The 17,631-nt window shown below is 32.7% G+C and overlaps 1 protein-coding gene and 1 non-coding gene across 2 annotated transcripts; one reads left to right on the top strand and one right to left on the bottom strand.

Annotated features, from left to right (window-relative positions):
• Window positions 1–5,605: 5,605 nt before the first annotated feature.
• LOC110726926 (G-protein coupled receptor 1-like) lies at window positions 5,606–10,692 on the bottom strand. Its single transcript, XM_021906467.1, has 9 exons — window positions 10,114–10,692; window positions 9,895–9,926; window positions 9,586–9,755; window positions 9,292–9,386; window positions 8,716–8,817; window positions 8,544–8,600; window positions 7,966–8,109; window positions 7,252–7,322; window positions 5,606–6,535 (listed from the first exon to the last, which is right to left on the bottom strand). The coding sequence occupies exons 1-9, from the start codon at window positions 10,300–10,302 to the stop codon at window positions 6,421–6,423; spliced, it is 975 nt and encodes a 324-aa protein (XP_021762159.1). The 5' UTR covers window positions 10,303–10,692; the 3' UTR covers window positions 5,606–6,420.
• TRNAS-GCU lies at window positions 10,419–10,500 on the top strand. The gene has a single exon. It is a non-coding gene; the product is annotated as a tRNA-Ser (tRNA).
• Window positions 10,693–17,631: the final 6,939 nt, after the last annotated feature.

The following is a 17,631-nucleotide window of genomic DNA, read 5'->3' as shown; positions in this document are numbered from 1 at the left end:
TTTATTGCTTAAATTAGTTTATTTAGTATTAAAATCATGTTTTTGATGTTTTAAACTAATAATTTATTTGTTGTTTTAATTTTCAGATTTTGTAATTTTAAACCTAGGGTTTTAATTTAGTTAAATTGGGATTTTAGGGATCTAATGATCAATTAATTTGAGGCTTTTGTTCCTATTGAATTTCTAATGATTAATTAAGCATAAAAACAAATTTTCAGTTTTCCGTTAATCAACTTATGATCTCCGTTCTTAATTTTTTTTAATCACGTTTAGATTCTAACTCGTTCGTTTTTTACAAAAAAAAAAAGTGTTTTTTGTGTGTAATCGACGTTTAAATGAAAACTCACTACCTATGGTAGTGAACACCACTCTTTTGTAGCCAAATTCAGCCTCTAAATATGGTTTTCAGACAGGTTTTGATTTTTAACGAAGGTTTAATGTTTAAAATAAATTTTCAGATTTTTATAAAGCTCTAAACTTGCTGTAAATTCATGAATAAGTATGTAATTCAAGGTTTTTGTGTAGGAAACATAAAGAACTATATAAAGGTTTTTAATTCTAGTAAAAAAGAAGGTTTTAAAGCGTTGTTCAATTGAATTTTGAAGGTTTTAAAATAAGTTAGTATTGCTGTAAATTATATTGCTTGGATATTGATTGAATTATTATTGTTTGGTTTAGGATAGGACTTTGTAGAAGGTGATTTATAGTTCCTAAAGTGGCCAACTAACTCGTTTACTCAAGGTACGTACAAGGATACGAAAACCTTGACTTTAGGAGCATGTTTAAGGACTTGGAAGACTTAGAATCATGTTAGGAAACTTGTAGATTGGATGAAATTGTTTGGTAGTGAGTTTGATTGATGATTAATGTGATGATTGGTTTGATTCATGTATGAAAATTGCGTATTGATTTTTCTTGTAAGTATTATTTATGCAATAACTTGCAAGATGGGCTTAGAGGCAAAGGTACATGAATGTATGGAATGAATTATTTTATTATTCGTTCATTATTATTGAAATGGAATGAGTAAAGGAAGATTTGAAGTCTTATAAGACGAGGTTGAGGATTGAGGTGCCTTATGCACTTAAGGTGTTTATACACCAAGGTAGTTAAAGGATTCAATACTAAATATTGTTTGTCACTAATAAATCAAGAATTGAATTGGAAATTTGAATTTGCTTGAATGATAAAGGTTGATTGGTTTAATTGTTTTGCATTGAGTCATCACCAAGTCCAAACTTGTAAATCACGTAAAGTGCAAGATGGATGAGCAATAAAACTCTGGATTTGTGCACATTTAGAGTATTGACAATTAGGGGTTTGGGTTCACGGGGTATTAGCCGTGTACTTTTTAGAGGTCGTCTGATCTACGAGTCTCTTGTTTTCAAATACTTTTTAAAACTATAAGGAGTTAGATGAGCTCTCATACTAGCTATGGCCACGGAGTCGCGCCCGTCTGCCATTGGATGTTTATTGATGTTTTTGAAATGAGGCATGGGGTTTTTTTTTTATTGATGTTCTGGAATGGAGCATGGGGAGACAACCTTGTCTATTGCTTAATCCAATCAATAAATGGAATGAAACGAATTATTTATTAATTAGTGAATTCTTAGTAATGTTAACAGTTGAGACATGTGCTTGAATAAATAATTAAATTGTGTGTGTCGAGTGTTTATTAGTACTATGCTAGGAATTCTTTGTTATATTTCGTAGCTTGTATGTACTCAGCGTTGCTGATTGCGTGCTTTTGTGTGTCTCTTTCCTGATCATGGCCTTCGCCTCTTCAATGACCCTGTAATGATCCAATTTTTACACTTGTAATATTGGGGAGCAGATTAATCACAGGTTTTTACATAATCAGTACTTGCATCAAAGTAGTGGGATTTTGAGTGGAGAGTTGGATAATTCCACAGTATATTTCATTTCATAAGTTTGGATTTTTTATTGGGTTTTGAATAAGGGCCTTAATGGTTCCGACTTGTAAGACTAAATTTCGTTTGATTTTTAGTTTTGAAACTTATTTATAACTGAGTTAGTTTTTCCGCTGCTAAATTCTGAACTAGCCTTAACGTTTGAACACGTGGCGGTAGCACATCAGTGTTTTTCTTGCGGGTTGTTAAAGGTCTTTACATGTTTTTAAAAAGAGAATTATTGGGGTATTACAAAGTGGTATCAGAGCCAGGTTAGATTTAATTACCACTAAAGCCAATTAGTATGTCTTAGGCGCCTAATTAATCGATTAAGGATTTTATATTTAAAAGTAAAAAATGATTTAAATTTAACCGTGTTTGAAATAATTGTTTTAAATGTTTATAAAGTGACTTTGAAACTTGAATTATTTATTTGGTGAGATTCAGGTAGGATTAGAAAGGGCATGCATGCATACTGAATATCTTGCATTTATTTAATTATTTTGCAAGTTGTTATTTAATAATTGCATGATTGTGTTCTAATTGATTTCCTCTATGATAAGCTTGTGGCAATCCTTTGAATGTTTGTTATGTTGGGATAACGTAGAGAGATGGATAAAAATCCAGTGAAGGTGACTCAGCATAACCAGGAATTAAAAATCGAGTACAACAGACTCTTGGGATGAGTGGACCTTACATCCAAACCAAAATGATGAAAGGGAGGTAACATACCAGCATTGGTACGAGTATAGAACAACTAGGATGAAAGACAGAAAGAAGGCCATTCGGAGGTTACTTAGTTAGTGTTAGAGGTTACTCATTTAGTATTACAAGAATTACTCGATCAGTTTTATAGGGGTTACTTTGTCCGACCAGATGGTGTGGCTAGCCATACAAAATGCATAGTTATTTAACTTACTTTAAAAATTATTAGAGAATCAGTAAAAATAATTTTAGTTTGGTAAAAATACTTTCAGTTCAGTGAAAATAATTTAAGTTCAATAAAATTAATTTCAAGTCATAGATATCTATTTACAAAAAAAACCTACAAAAAGTACACTGTCATATAAATATAAGCCATATGATATCGTATGTCTAAATATCCAACATTATCAGAACGAATTATTGACCGTATTTAACATTTAAGTAAAAATATTTAATCATAACTTTTAATAAATATCTTATAACTCGATACTATTTCATCTTAAAATTCGTTTTAAAAAGTTCTTTAAAATAAGATCCATTTATAATATATTTAATTTTTTTTACAAAAACAATAGAGAATCAGGGAAAATAAGTTTTAATCAGGAAAAATAATTTTAGTTTTGGTAAAAATAATTTCTGTTTAGTAAAAATAATTTTAATTCAATAAAATATAATTTTAATTCAGTATTTCTAAATATCCTGCAATATCAAAAGGGATTATATGACTGCATTCAACATTCAATCCAAAAAGTTTATCCTAAACTTTTATCAACCATCTGGGCATCGCCCAAGCATAATACTAGTATATATATAAAGGAGAGTTTTTTCCCGAGTTTTTAGAGAGCCACGTAGGATAAAAATTTCTAAACGCACCATGTAGGATTATAAATTTTAGTTATAACCAATTAAATATGAGACTTGTAAATTATTTTAAAATTAAATAATTCAAATGCCACATAAGCAAAATCAACGAAGGAGATTTTAAAGTTTAAATGAATTAAATATAAAATGTTATCTTATGAGATTAGGAATTTTAAGAGGAAATTCACAATTTATTTTGAAATAAGAATATTAAATGATAAATAAAATAATATTTTATCACATATATACAAAAAATATTTGTTTTGAAAAATCTAATATCATATTATCACTAATAAATAAAGCCGGTCTCGCAGCCAGACTACGAGACAACGACACTTGGCATTCCAGTTTTTTTGCCAAGTGTCGAGCTAAGGAAAATGCCAAGTGTCGAGCCAAGGAAGAGAATTTTGGATAGATTTTTTAAGATAACAATGTTTTATTATTGATATACTTCTAATATTGCACATATACAAAATTAATCATAACTTTAAATAAATATCCTATAACTCAGCTCTAATTCCATCATAAAATTTGTTTTAAATTCTTTAAAATAAGATCCACTTATAATATATTTAATTTATTTTTTTAAAAAAATAGAGAATCAATAAAAATAAGTTTTAATTAGTAAAAATATTTTTAGTTTGGTAATTAAATACTTTCAGTTCAGTAAAAATAATCAAAGTTCAATAAAAATAATTTTAAGTCAATAATAACATAGATATTTATTTACAAACAAAACTACAAAAAGTACAATTATTACATAAATAAGCGATATGATATTGTATGTCTAAATATTTAGCATTATCAAAAGGGATCATAAGACCGATTTTAACATTCAAACCAAAAAATTTATCAACAATCTGGGTATCGCCCGGTCACAAAACTAGTATATGTATATATAGGGGAGTTTTTTCCCAAGATTTTAGAAAGCCACCTAGGATTTTTATTTTTAAAAACTTATTAGAGCGCCATGTAGGATTAGTATTTTTAGAGCGTTGCTTATATGATTATACCACGTAGGACTGTTATTTTAAAGCGCCACGTAAGATTAAAATTAAAAATTTAAATTTATTATAAAAATTAAATACTATCTTTTTAAATTGAAAATTTTATCTAAGAGAAAAGAAACAATTTATTTTATTTCGTATTTATAAAAAAAATATTATTAAACTTAAAAAATGAAATTCACATTCAATTGATATTTAAAAAAAAAATTGGATTAGATAAAAGAAATAATGAAAATATGACAAGTGATTATAATAAAATATTTTATAAAAATATATTGATAAAAAAAATAAAATCACGTTAAATTACATAGAGGGGAGTTTTTTTCCCAATATTTTAGAGAGCCACCTATAATTTTGCTTTTTAAAAAATTATTAGAGCGCCATTTAGAGCGCTATGTATAGGATTATGCCACGTAGGATTGTTATTTTAAACCACCACATAAGATTAAATTTAAAATTTAAATTTATTATAAAAATAAAATACTATCTTTTTAAATTGGAACTTTTATATATAAAAAAACACTATTAAACTTTAAAAAAAATGAAATCACGGTTAATTAAAAAAATATTAGTTTTCTCTCTAAAAAAAACAGTTTTAAATTAAATACAAAAAATAAGAAAAAATCATTGAAATTAAAAATATACCCTTTCTCTTTTTCTTGGAAAAACAAAAAAAAAATGTTCATCATTTATCATTTAAATTGGTGAATGAAATTTTAAAGTTTAAATTAATAAATATTAAATATTATTTTTTGATATTAGGAATTTCATCCAAATATATAACGAATGAGTGAAAATTCACAATTTATTTTAATATAAATAAAATAAAAATATTAAATGATAGTATGATATACTATGTACAACAAATAAATAAGATAACAAATTTTATCACAAACATAAGAAAAAATATATAAGTTGTAAAAAAATACAAACAAACAGTGCATCGCACGAGGTTCATCTAGTACAAATAAACCGTGTATCGCACGGGCTTCATCTAGTCACCTTGTCACCTTTTTTTTTTTTTTTTTTCCTTCCTATTTGAACAAAATTATATGCAATTATATTTTAGTAAAACTTATGATAAGGTAATACTTGTACGAAGTAAATATCAACAATATATTACACAGTTAAGTTTTAATTTTATTTATTACTCTACTTGTTATACTATATGATCACAATCAAGGTACGGATAATACATAAATCATATTGTTGTTTCTATAAAAAATCAAAAACTATAACATGTTCCTTTACCACAGAATCATAGAATTGCAGACACTACACTAGCAATGACTCGTCACTGGAGCAGCTATCCTCATTTTCTCAGCACCATCATCATCATCACAAAGCTCTACCAAATGGTTGACTTACAGAATAGCCGCAGAAATCTTAAAATCCAATGTCACAATTACAAACACTTTTGATAGCTCATACAACAAAGAATATATAAATCACACTAGTAGTGTAGATCAAAATTGCCACAAGAGAGGGAGACCTATGATTGCTGCAATTGCTCTCACCAGTTGTCACCACATCATTAAATCATGTCAAGAAATAAAATAATTGCCACTCCGTCACAGGCTATCCTAGACCAGAAAATCTTTTACATCCTTGCATAGCCCAAAATGAAGCGATACTCTCCCCTCGAAAATCAATCAATACTGACCTACTGTTAGCAACTTGGAAGGTATATTTTGACAATGTTCAAGCCTCAGATGCTCTTTTTTTTTAAGATACCTTCAAATGATTGTCTGCTACACCAGGTCAACATCTGCTCCCACAAGCTGGATATCAAACCGGGATGTATACAAGAGAAAACTCCCTTTGTTTCTGCCTTAAAACTTCTTGATACTCTCTGTTCTACAAATGTACATTACAACACCATTCTTTAAATGATCCAAATCCCAAGGAATCATACAACAGATCCCAGAGACATCAAACTATTGTTGCTGTTCTTGAATTTTTAGGGGGACCATTTCACTTTCTTCTTGTTTCCCTCTGACTTTTGAAATCCGAAGTGGCAAATCCAATCTTCTCAGTCTCTCAGGCCAAATTCTGTTGAGTAATAGAGGCATAACAAATCAGACCACAAAATCATTAACAGGTATCAGCTAAATCCAAAAATTGTATTCTGAAAACAAAAATCCAGGGGGATGGGGATAGAATGATAGATTTAACTGCTGTCACAAGTTGCAGCTGTGCTACTTGAAAATCCACATATGGACATATGGTGACATTGATGAGGATATTATGTTACATTGTTATTAGCACTAAGTCTCTGAGTCTCCCCACCAAGCAAGAAGACAAAAGTGCCTAAGGGGTGAATATGACTACATCCAGATGTGTTTTGTACGCTTGGTGCAATTAGAAGTCCCCAAGTGGGTTTTTAGGCATCCTACTATCTGAATCAAATAGCTGTGTATACTACAGTCCAGTTCGGCGCACAATGAAGCATGCAACAAAAAGAGTGAAGGAGTTTTTAAGAGCCAAAATAGGACTGTAGCACTAAATGATTGGAATGGTCAAAAAAGCTAGATACAGAGGACAGCACCAAACATACATTTAAACTCGCTAGCTAAAATTCTAACATATTAATATTTCTAGCAGCAACTATGTTTATTAATCCAAATCTCCAATAACAAACAAAGGAATATTCACAGGTTATATGACTAAGATCAGCTAAATTATTCTGCTGGACTATTTAGCACTCTGCAATCAACATGTAAACTGTTTCTCTAAGCATAATATATATGTAGTTTTCCTTTACTTACAGATCCAATCTCTCATAAATAGCCCGCCTCACAGACGAGTTGAGACCATACGCAATTGAGTTGAAAAGGCCCTGACAATCAACCAAACAACAGAAGATGAATCTGATTCCGAATATCAATAAACTGCAACAAAATGGAGCATATACAACTAACAAGAGAACAAATAATCCCTCCATCCAGAAACAAACATTGTCCCAATCCTTTTTATATAAGAATATAACGTGGTTTTTCAAAAAGATTTTTTTTATAATAATGGCATATTATCAAATTCAATCATAAGTCATTACTATATTAGGAAAGGTGATTACTTATCCGGACATTCCATTATTTATAAGTATACTTGTAACTATTATTTCCGGACCATGAGACTCTTAAAAGTATAAACTGAGCCTACAATCTCAGAGTGTAGCATTCTTTAAAGTGAGGGGCCACCAAATATGGTTTTGACCTGTCTTGGATCCTACAACCTCATAGTGTAGCATCTTGTAAATTGAGGATCCACCTAGGCAACTAAATCTGGCTGAAAACAAAATAATCATAGAATAAAAAGACAAAAGAATGCTGGACATGAATCAAATGATCAAGACATGTGAAGAGTCAGCTTTATTGCCTGGTACAACATAGGATCAATGTAATTTGCACAAAAATAGCAAAACAGAAGAAGCATCCCCTTTGTTCCATCCAGTAAAATTATCAATAAGAACTTGAAATTACCATCAGTGCAGCAGTCCCCACATCAAGAAAAGAAAGCCAAAAGATTTTATGCCCTGGTTCAATCAGATCATGAATCCGATTTATCGTGCCAAAAGCCCATGAGCCAATAAGTATAAGAGGATAATAACCCCATCGATTTAAGGCCTAAAAACAAAGAAAATAAAGATTTCAGCCAGGGTTAGCAAGACCTTACAAAAATCAAATTCCAAAAATAAAAAGCAATCAGTCAATGACTCAATGGTCATTGGTAAGTATGTTCATGTAACCATCTAAATTCTTCATATAATATGGGCCTAAAGCTTCCTTTTGTAGTAACGAGCTACAGGCCCATAAGAAGTTGAGTAAGACAGCATAAAAGCCTCATAAAGAAACCATGATACTTAAGGTATAAGACAGGTGAGGCTACAAATAATAAAAATTAAAATTGGATTCAAAAATCAGCAAAGAGAAAAATTGATGTATAAATAGAAGCATAAAGCAGATGTGATAAACATGGAAGAACAGTTAATGACATGAATAATGCAATGCATCAGAGATTTAGGCAATTGCCAAAGAAGGTACAGCAAACTAAAACATACTCTCATGTCTGGCCTAGCATCAGATTGGTGTGCCCGGTCCGACATACCAGCTGCCATCTGAAATGATGAGGGATAGAGGGCATTTCAATATTCAGCCTTAGACTGATCAGTATGAGTGAGTTAATTGGTCTGTGCAATGAAATAACACTTTTATGCATGAGTCAGTACATACACGAGTTGCGTTTTTCAGCATGCGGATCACTTGAAGATATGTAAAACCATTGTAGAGAATCGCACCCCAAAGCGGAGCGTAGAATGTTCCGAAGTGGACAACCTGCGGATGAAGGCAGTCGAATTAACATCAAACACAAGCATTTAAGAAATGAGCCATCAACTGCATTTTATAGTAGCCAATATTCTGATTTGAAAACGCATAAAGACGAATACAAATAATTTAAAAAATCTCCCGAATCCTGACAGATAAGGACGAGAAAGGGAGAAGACCATGGCAATTTCAAGGAATTAATGTCTGTCAAATTACAATTACACTTATCTTCTTTCTCATTAGCTATTCGACTATTCCCCATTCACATGTCAAAAGCACGGAATGGTCACCAAAGGGAGTTCAATTCTTTTTTTTAAAGTAAATGCATTAGCTATGATACTTATGAAAAGAAATGTGGAAGTAAACATTCATAAATTAATTAAACTAAATTGCATTAAGGTCAGGAATCTAACAACTTAACAAGGTCCAGAACTATTTTAAATATATCACAGGATAACTAGAGGTATATGATTCTGTTCTTGCCTTTCCTGCACGGCCTGTTTGGGACCAACACCAAGCACGTATATGACTATGATGATTACCGATGGAGCGCATGATAGTCATGACCAGAGAAGTTCCTGAATGAATACAAAAGCACTCAATTCAATTAAAGACGAGGAAAAAAAAGATAAGCAGCATGACTCGCTGCCATGCCTGTAAGAAAACGAGATAAGAAGAATAGACTAAGGTCATGAAATGAAGAGAATGATGACAATGTAGAAGCGGACAGGGCATGACAACAGAAGATAGATCCTGAGACATGGAAAACATGCATACCCCATACATAGAGGTGGAAAACAGGCTCTAAATCTTCAACATCAGTCTTGTGTTGCACAACAGTACGATGAAGAGTAAAAGCTATAGTGGTTGTCCATAAAAAGGACGCGACGCAGAAGAAATGAGTGCTATAACCCTGAGCATAACAGAAGAACCCTGTAGATGGATCTCTACATAGAATGGGAAACGCTGTAATTAACACTGTGTATGTATATAGACATCACAACTAATCATAGAATTGAGTAAATGATTGAGCATTATAATGAATGATGCGATGAACAATTGGACATAACATACATACAAACATACCCAATAATATTGAAAAAACTGCAAAGCATGTCCTGCAATCAAAACCAAATTACAATGTAATCCAAATATACTTAAAAATGAATATTGAAGTTTGCAATCCAACTGTAAAAATGACCTAAAAATGCAATAGAGAGATACATAGCAGTGATTGTTAATTAAAAAAGAAAGGAAGAAGAACAAAGTGATAGAATGATTGGTAGGAGAGAGAAAGAGAGTTACAGAGAGAGCGAGATAAAAGACGAGCTTGAAAGAGAATTTGCGAAGGTCCTTGAAAAGAATGTAACAAAGGACAATGAAGCTAGATCCAATCAATGACAAACTTGAAGCAACCATGTTCACCGTCGCAAGTATTTCTCGATCGCCGCCGGACAAACTCCCAACACCACCACTACCTCCCGACGCCGCCATTTTCGCCTCTTCCTTCCAACGCCACCACTTGCCTTTGTCTGCTTTTCTTCTCCAGTTATTGGCTTCTTTTATGCTGTTTTTTAATACCTTTACTTTTTACGATGTAGCATCAAATGGTCGCTTTGGCCGAGTGGTTAAGGCGTGTGCCTGCTAAGTACATGGGGTTTCCCCGCGAGAGTTCGAATCTCTCAGGCGACGTTTTTTTTATTTTTTCCCTCTCCAAACAATTTGGATTTTTTTCCCCTCAATTAAACTAGGTTGGAAGTATAATCTTATCCAACAACAAATGCAAATTTAATCATGATCAACTCCAATTATGCAAAATGATCTATCCACACAAGAAAAATTAATAATTTTTAAATAATCCTTATGTACAACCTTCAAGAGAAAGGTCTCTTATCTTTTAGTGTGTACCCTTTAAAAAGAAAATAATAAATCGTTAGTCTCATTTGCTAGATTTTGGGTTTTTTTTTCCCCGTTTTCATAGTTGTTTATGTTATGCTCCCATTATTCTCACAAAATTATCAACATTTAAATTTATAATAATATTAAAGATTTTTTTTTTTGTAATAATATCATACTTCTTATATGCAATTCTAATAACCTATTATAGACAATAGGTTTATTGTTGAAATTATAGTAAGTAAGAGTTGATTAACAAAGTTAGTAAAATCACCTTTACTTCATTTTATTTGATGATAGAGTCAAGATTCCAAGCATTAACTTCTTTTTTTTAACTAAATTTTTGAATACTTACCCTCAAAATCTGATTCGCCTTCTACTCCCTAAATTAAAGTCTATCTTTTCTTACTTATTCTTCTTCATTAGCCAAATAGCACTAAATGGCAATATCGTTGGATCTGAGCTCTAAACATCCCACATAAACTATACATTTTCTTATGGCAAATCTTTCATTATTGTTTTGGATTGAAGTCACCTTCTAAAAAGAAGTAATACTATTCCCTTTTAAAATTGCATCCTATGCAATCAGCATAGCAAAAACTCTAAGCCACCTTTTCCTACGTTGTGACAAAACTATAGAAATTTGGTCTAACCCTCTAATAAAGAAAATAGATAGAACGCTTTGCTCAAAAAAAAAAAAAAAAAAAAAAAAAAAAGAATACACTATCCCTTCTCAATCACTTGTTGGCTCTATATATGTTGTATCTTAGGAAACACGAATTTACTTTAAGAAAATTTATTTTCCTTGTCTAGAGCATTTGAAAAGAATGAAATTCTATCGTTTTCTAAAACGAAACTATAGATTATTTTCGTGTTTACCATCGAGCGAATTTTGCGGCTATTGATTGAAAACAAAGAAGTCTCATCAATACCTTCTCTTCCTTGGGATCCCCTATTAAGAGATCTCACTCCCGTCATTTTACTCCACTATACAACTTCCTCTCCTCGTTTCTTGGAAGCTACCTCCTTCAAATTTCTCCAAACACAACTTCGACGAGTCAATCTACCATAATTCAGTAGCGACATAAATCATCATTAGAGGCAACAACGGTCTCATTAAGTCTACCACCTTAACTTAGTATTACCAAAGCCTTCATTGCAGAAGCTAATACTCTCCACCAAGGTATATTCTCATAGCTCTCTAACAAGGTATACGTAATATTCAAGTTGAGGGCAACAACCTTTTAGTTCTTAACTATGTCCAAGGTATATATGTTCCATTCTGTATGTGGTCCATTCCGTACGTGGGAGATCGAGCACATCATCCTCGATATTAGAGCACTACTTTCCCAATTTCATGGTTGAAGCATTCACCAATCACCATATATATCAAAGACGGGTGATTTAGTGAGCGATAATATAGATATTATGTAACACCCTAGAAATTTCTTTCCTTTAAAATACCTATTTTGCTCTTTTTAAAATACAAAATAGGAAAGTCTAAGACATTACCGCCACCGTGAAAACGGCTAAGACAATTATCAAAAACACACAACAGAAGACTCACTTTAAAAACCATTCAAAACAAGTTAACTTATAAAGTAAAACCAAACGAAAGTAAAGTTAAACCATAGTCAAACGAAGTCAATCTACAACTTGGAACTATTGTAGGCCCTTATCAAAACCCAAAACAAATATTAATACCTTTGTGTTAGTCTCACAAGCAAATATATAATAATCATAGCGAATAAACACATCATATTTGTAATACCCCGTATTTTTATACGTATTTTAATTTAAAATTATTATTATATGAAACATTTAAATAATTTGAAAGGAATTATTTATGGTATTTTATTAATTTAAAAAGATTTATTTTAATTAAAGGTCCATTTTTATTTATTTAATTGATTTGAAAATATTTTATTTTATTATTTAGAAATTTTGGGGCATATTATTTTATAAAAGGGAATTTAAAGTCAATTGTATTCAAAGAAAGTCAAATGACTAGTTTGAATAGGAGAAGAGATCATTAAGGGTAGAAAATGAATTTAAGGATATGAGGGTTTTGAGAGGGGGTATAAATACCCATCTTATGAGCAAGTTAGATCTTGCCCAAGGTGGAGAATACCCAAAGGTAAACTCTCTCTCCTCTTATTTCTCTCCCTTAATTTCCCCCCTCCCCTTTATGTTTTTTACACACCGACATGCACACACAAGTTAAGGGGAGAGAAAATAAGAGGAGAGAGAGAGTTTACTTTTGGGTATTTTTCACCTTGGGCAAGGTTTAACTTGCTCATGTGATGGGTATTTATACCCTATCTCAAACCCTCCTAGCTTAAATTTCCTCTTCTACCCTTAATGATTCCTTTTCCCATTCAAACTAGTCTTTGACTTTCCTTAAATTCTATTGACCTTAAAACTTCCTTTTATAAAATAGTATGCCCCAAAGTTTCTAAATAATAAAATAAAATATTTCCAAAATAATTAAATAAATAAAAATGAACCTTTAATTAAAATAAACCTTTTTAAATTAATAAAATACTATAAATAATTCATTTCGAATTATTTAAATACTTCATAAAATATTGATTTAATTTAAAATACGTATAAAAATACAGGGTATTACATATTATAATAAATTTAGTTTAATTCTCACAATGTATCTAGATGCACTATTAGAAATTTCCCTTGTAGAGGGTTTCCTAATGGTTTTTTTTATTTTTTATTTTATTTTTTATTTTTTTTTTTAAGTAACACACATGTGACTAAACCTGGGCACGGGCCGGGTTGGTCCGCGTGCCGCCCGGCACGGCCCGCCGTTCGGCGCAGCCCGGCACGGCCCGAAGTCAAGCACGGCACAGCACGAAGTTCAACTTCCGTGCCACGGGCCGTGCCACGGACACGGTTGAGAATTCCCAGGCACGGCCCGGCACGAGCACGGGCATGGCCCGCCGTGCTGGCCCGCAGGCACGACCCGCAGGCACGGCCCGCGGGCCAACGGCTATAAAACGGCTAGTTTTTTGCCAAAAATTCTATAAATACTCACCTCCATTTCATTCCCAAATCACAAAATCACAATCTCTTCTTCTTATCTCTTATATTCTCTAAATCTCTAATAATCCTTATTTTCTTAAATTCTCTAATTATTCTCTTAAATTCTCTAATTATTTTCCTAATATCGGAAAAAATTAAAAAGTTCGTAATCGTAATTAGTGGAGCGTTGAAGCACGGTTGTAAGATCTAAACTAATCTTAAATTTATTATTGTTTTATTGTTATTATTAGAATAATCTTGTTTAATTATTATTGTTGTTAATTGTTATTGTTGTTGTTATAATTGTTGTTATTAATTATTATTATTGTTACAATTGTTGTTATTATTTATTTTTGTTGTTATTGTTATTGTTATAGTTGTTGTTATTAATTAATATTATTGATATTTTTATTGTTAAAATTGTTGTTATTAATTATTATTATTATAGTTAACCACTTTTTATTAAAAAATTAATTGTTAATTATGGCATCGAACAACCCATCATCTAGGTCTAGGGGGAAAGGCCGACTTATCCGTAGTAGTAGTTCTAGGGAACCACCAAATACAACGAGCCCCCAAATTACGAGTCAAACCAATGACCCCAATTACTTCCCCCCGGGCTATGAGCCATATAATACGTCGGGATTTCCAGCACCACCACTAAACCAATTTCCACTACCACCATACCAATTTCCACCTAATTATATCGGTAATCAACAAAACTATTGTTCTAGCCAAGGTATCCAAGAAAGTACCCGAATTCCCTCCGGTTCTACCCCTTCTACTGCCACTCCCACTAGTCCCACTACTAACCATCACACACATCATGAATGGTTAACCGAAACTGAGATGCTACTTTTGAAAAACCGAAGGAGTGAGGTATGGCGTTATTTTGTCCTAAGTAAAGATGGTGAACAATGGGCAAAATGTAAAACATGTAATAGTGTATTCACGGCAGTTACCAAAAACGGGACGGGACACTTATCTAGACTCATGAAAGCTTGTGCAAAACCAGCTAGTGATCCAACCCAGCCCAAAATTTCCCAATTCCATCCATACGGCTTTACATACAACTATGAGAGGGATAGGGATGAACTAGGAAAAATGATAGTACACGCCGAACAACCTTTTCTTTTCTCGGAAAGTGACGCATTCAACACCTACATTAACAAAGCACTACAACCCCAACATAAAAGAATCTCTAGGAAAACCGTTCGTTCCGCCGCAATGAAAAATTTCCTAGAGTACAAAGTCCGGTTACAAGCCGAATTGAGTAACCTTAACTGTAGAGTATCTTTAACAGCCGATTCTTGGGATAGTGGTTATAAATATCACTATTTATGTGTGACTTGCCATTGGGTAGATGATCAATGGATGTTACAAAAAAGAATAATACATTTCAAAATGCTGGAATACCCACACACCGGCATTAACATTGCTCACCATTTAATGCAAGCAATAGACGAATACAACCTTCGAGATAAAATGATGTCTATGACTTTTGATAATGCAACCTCTATGACATACACAGCTAATCTTATCAAACAAAACTTAACCGATATACTATTAGACGGTGAAGCTCTTCATACTAGATGTGTTTGCCATGTACTTAACTTATGTGTACAGGATGGAGTTCGGGCAATTGGCCCATACTACAGCAAAATCAGAGATGCTATTATGTCTATTAATAGCTCTAACATGAGATACCAAGAATGGAAGAGTTTTCTAAAACAACAAAAGATAAGGGTAATAAAAATTAGAACCGATTGCCCAACTAGGTGGAATTCCACCTATGACATGTTAACAAAGGCAATTGAGTACAAGGGCCCGTTAACATTATTTTACAACCAAAAATTTCCACAAAATGCTTTGTATGATGATGATTGGAAAAACTGTGAAAGATATATGCAATTTTTACAGTTATTATATAACATGACGTATTGTTTTTCTACTGTTTACAATCCTTGTGCTCAAAACTTTCTTTCTAATGCATGCTTACTCGCCCAACTTTTCGCTGATCATCGCGATCAAAGTGATTATGATCAGTATCTTCCAGCAATGGAAAAAAAGTGGCGTAAATATTATAGTGAGATTCCTTTGATTTATATTTTTGCTTCCATATTAGATCCTAGGCAAAAGTATGAAAACACATTTATGTTAGTTGACATTTACTTTCAATGCATGTTTCTTGACGATGATGTAGAAAACTATAAGACTAATGTGAAGGATCAGTTTTTTGCTTTATATAGAGTCTATGAAGCCAAATATGGCACCGTTCCTCGCTCAGGGCCTTCCCAACCATCCAAAAACGTAAGTAAGAAGGCCAAACATTTATTTTCACAAGCTACTAACTTGATTTCAAGGTTTTCAGGTGATTCATCAATCAGGAGAACGCAAAGCGACGTCTCGGAGTTGCAGATGTACCTGAGTTACGACTTCACCAAAGGCATGGACGACGATGAGATAAACAGCCTCGACCTCCTTGCATGGTGGAAACAACAAAGCTCGAAGCATCCAACTTTGGCGGCAATGGCACGAGACATTCTTGCTATCCAAGTTTCCTCCGTCGCCTCCGAACGAGCTTTCAGCGCATCCGGAAGGGTTTTAGACGATAGAAGAACAAGTCTAAAACCCGAAACACTAGAAATGTGCGTGTGTTTCAAAGATTGGTTGGATGCGGAAAATCGCTCACAAGACCGTTCTTACGACCACAACGACAACGAAGAAGGAACCTCCGCTTCCGGTTCGGGTTCGGCTAGTTCCCAATCTATGCAACTAGCCGATGACCTTGAAGGCGAAGGCGAAGACGAAGACGAAGACGAAGACGAGCAAGAAGAAGGAGAAGAAGAATAGACAATTATTGTATATTGTACGATTTTAAAAATATCAATTTTATCATTTTCCAATTTTTGTTTAATACCATCATTGTATGATTTTTATCATTGTTATCATTGTACAATTTTCTCAACTCAAGTAATAATAATATAAAGTACGCATTATTCACATCCAAAGTCCAATTTGCCTTTTTTCCCCGTTTTGTTACAATTTGTAAATTCATATTAGAAAAAAATAAAATTATACCAATTACTAATAAATCATAAACATTAAATTTTAAAGTAATAGTATAAAGTAAATATATAAATATAAATATTGAATATACAAATTATAAAACATAAATATTCAACTTATAATTATAAAATTCATAACTTAATAACTTATAACTTATAAGTTATAAACTTATAAGTTACCTTATAAAACTTATAATTATAATTTTATAACTTATATACATTATAAACTTATTAATTTATAATGTTGTCATTAAAAAAAAAAAAAAAAAAAAAAAAAAATGAAAACTGCACCAGCCCGCGCAGGCCAGCCCGCAGGCCGGCACGTGGCCAGCACGGCATGAGCCCGCCAGGCACGAGGGCCGTGCCGTGCCGTGGGCTGGCCTGTGAAAATGGCCGGCACGGCACGGCACGAAATCCTGGGCCCGCCGGCACGACCGGCACGGCACGAACCAGCCCGTGGCCCGCCAGGCACGGCCCGCGGCGGCCCGGCACGGCACGGTGCCCAGGATTACATGTGACTATGTGAGTATATATTGAAAGAGAGACAACATAGTTGATAGTCAAACATTTGATTGAGTTTATAGCCGCAAATAAAATTGGATATAAGGTGCTTTTTTAGTTTTTATTTTTATTTTTTAAATCAAGCTAGGTATTAGTGTCATGAAAAATCAAGATATTAGCTCATGAACTCGAAGAAAACACTATTTACTTTGCATAGGGAGATCTAGTTAGATTTTGTCTTAATATTTTTCATTTAATTATCCCTACCTTTTAGATAGTTCAACCAGTATAAATAGTGTGCGGACACTTATACCCCTAAAAA

Source organism: Chenopodium quinoa, unplaced genomic scaffold, assembly GCF_001683475.1.
Source record: "Chenopodium quinoa cultivar QQ74 unplaced genomic scaffold, ASM168347v1, whole genome shotgun sequence".
NCBI classification, from domain to species: domain Eukaryota; kingdom Viridiplantae; phylum Streptophyta; class Magnoliopsida; order Caryophyllales; family Amaranthaceae; genus Chenopodium; species Chenopodium quinoa.
The sequence above is the reverse complement of the archived record's forward strand: the minus strand, read 5'-3'. Positions and strand labels throughout refer to the sequence as shown.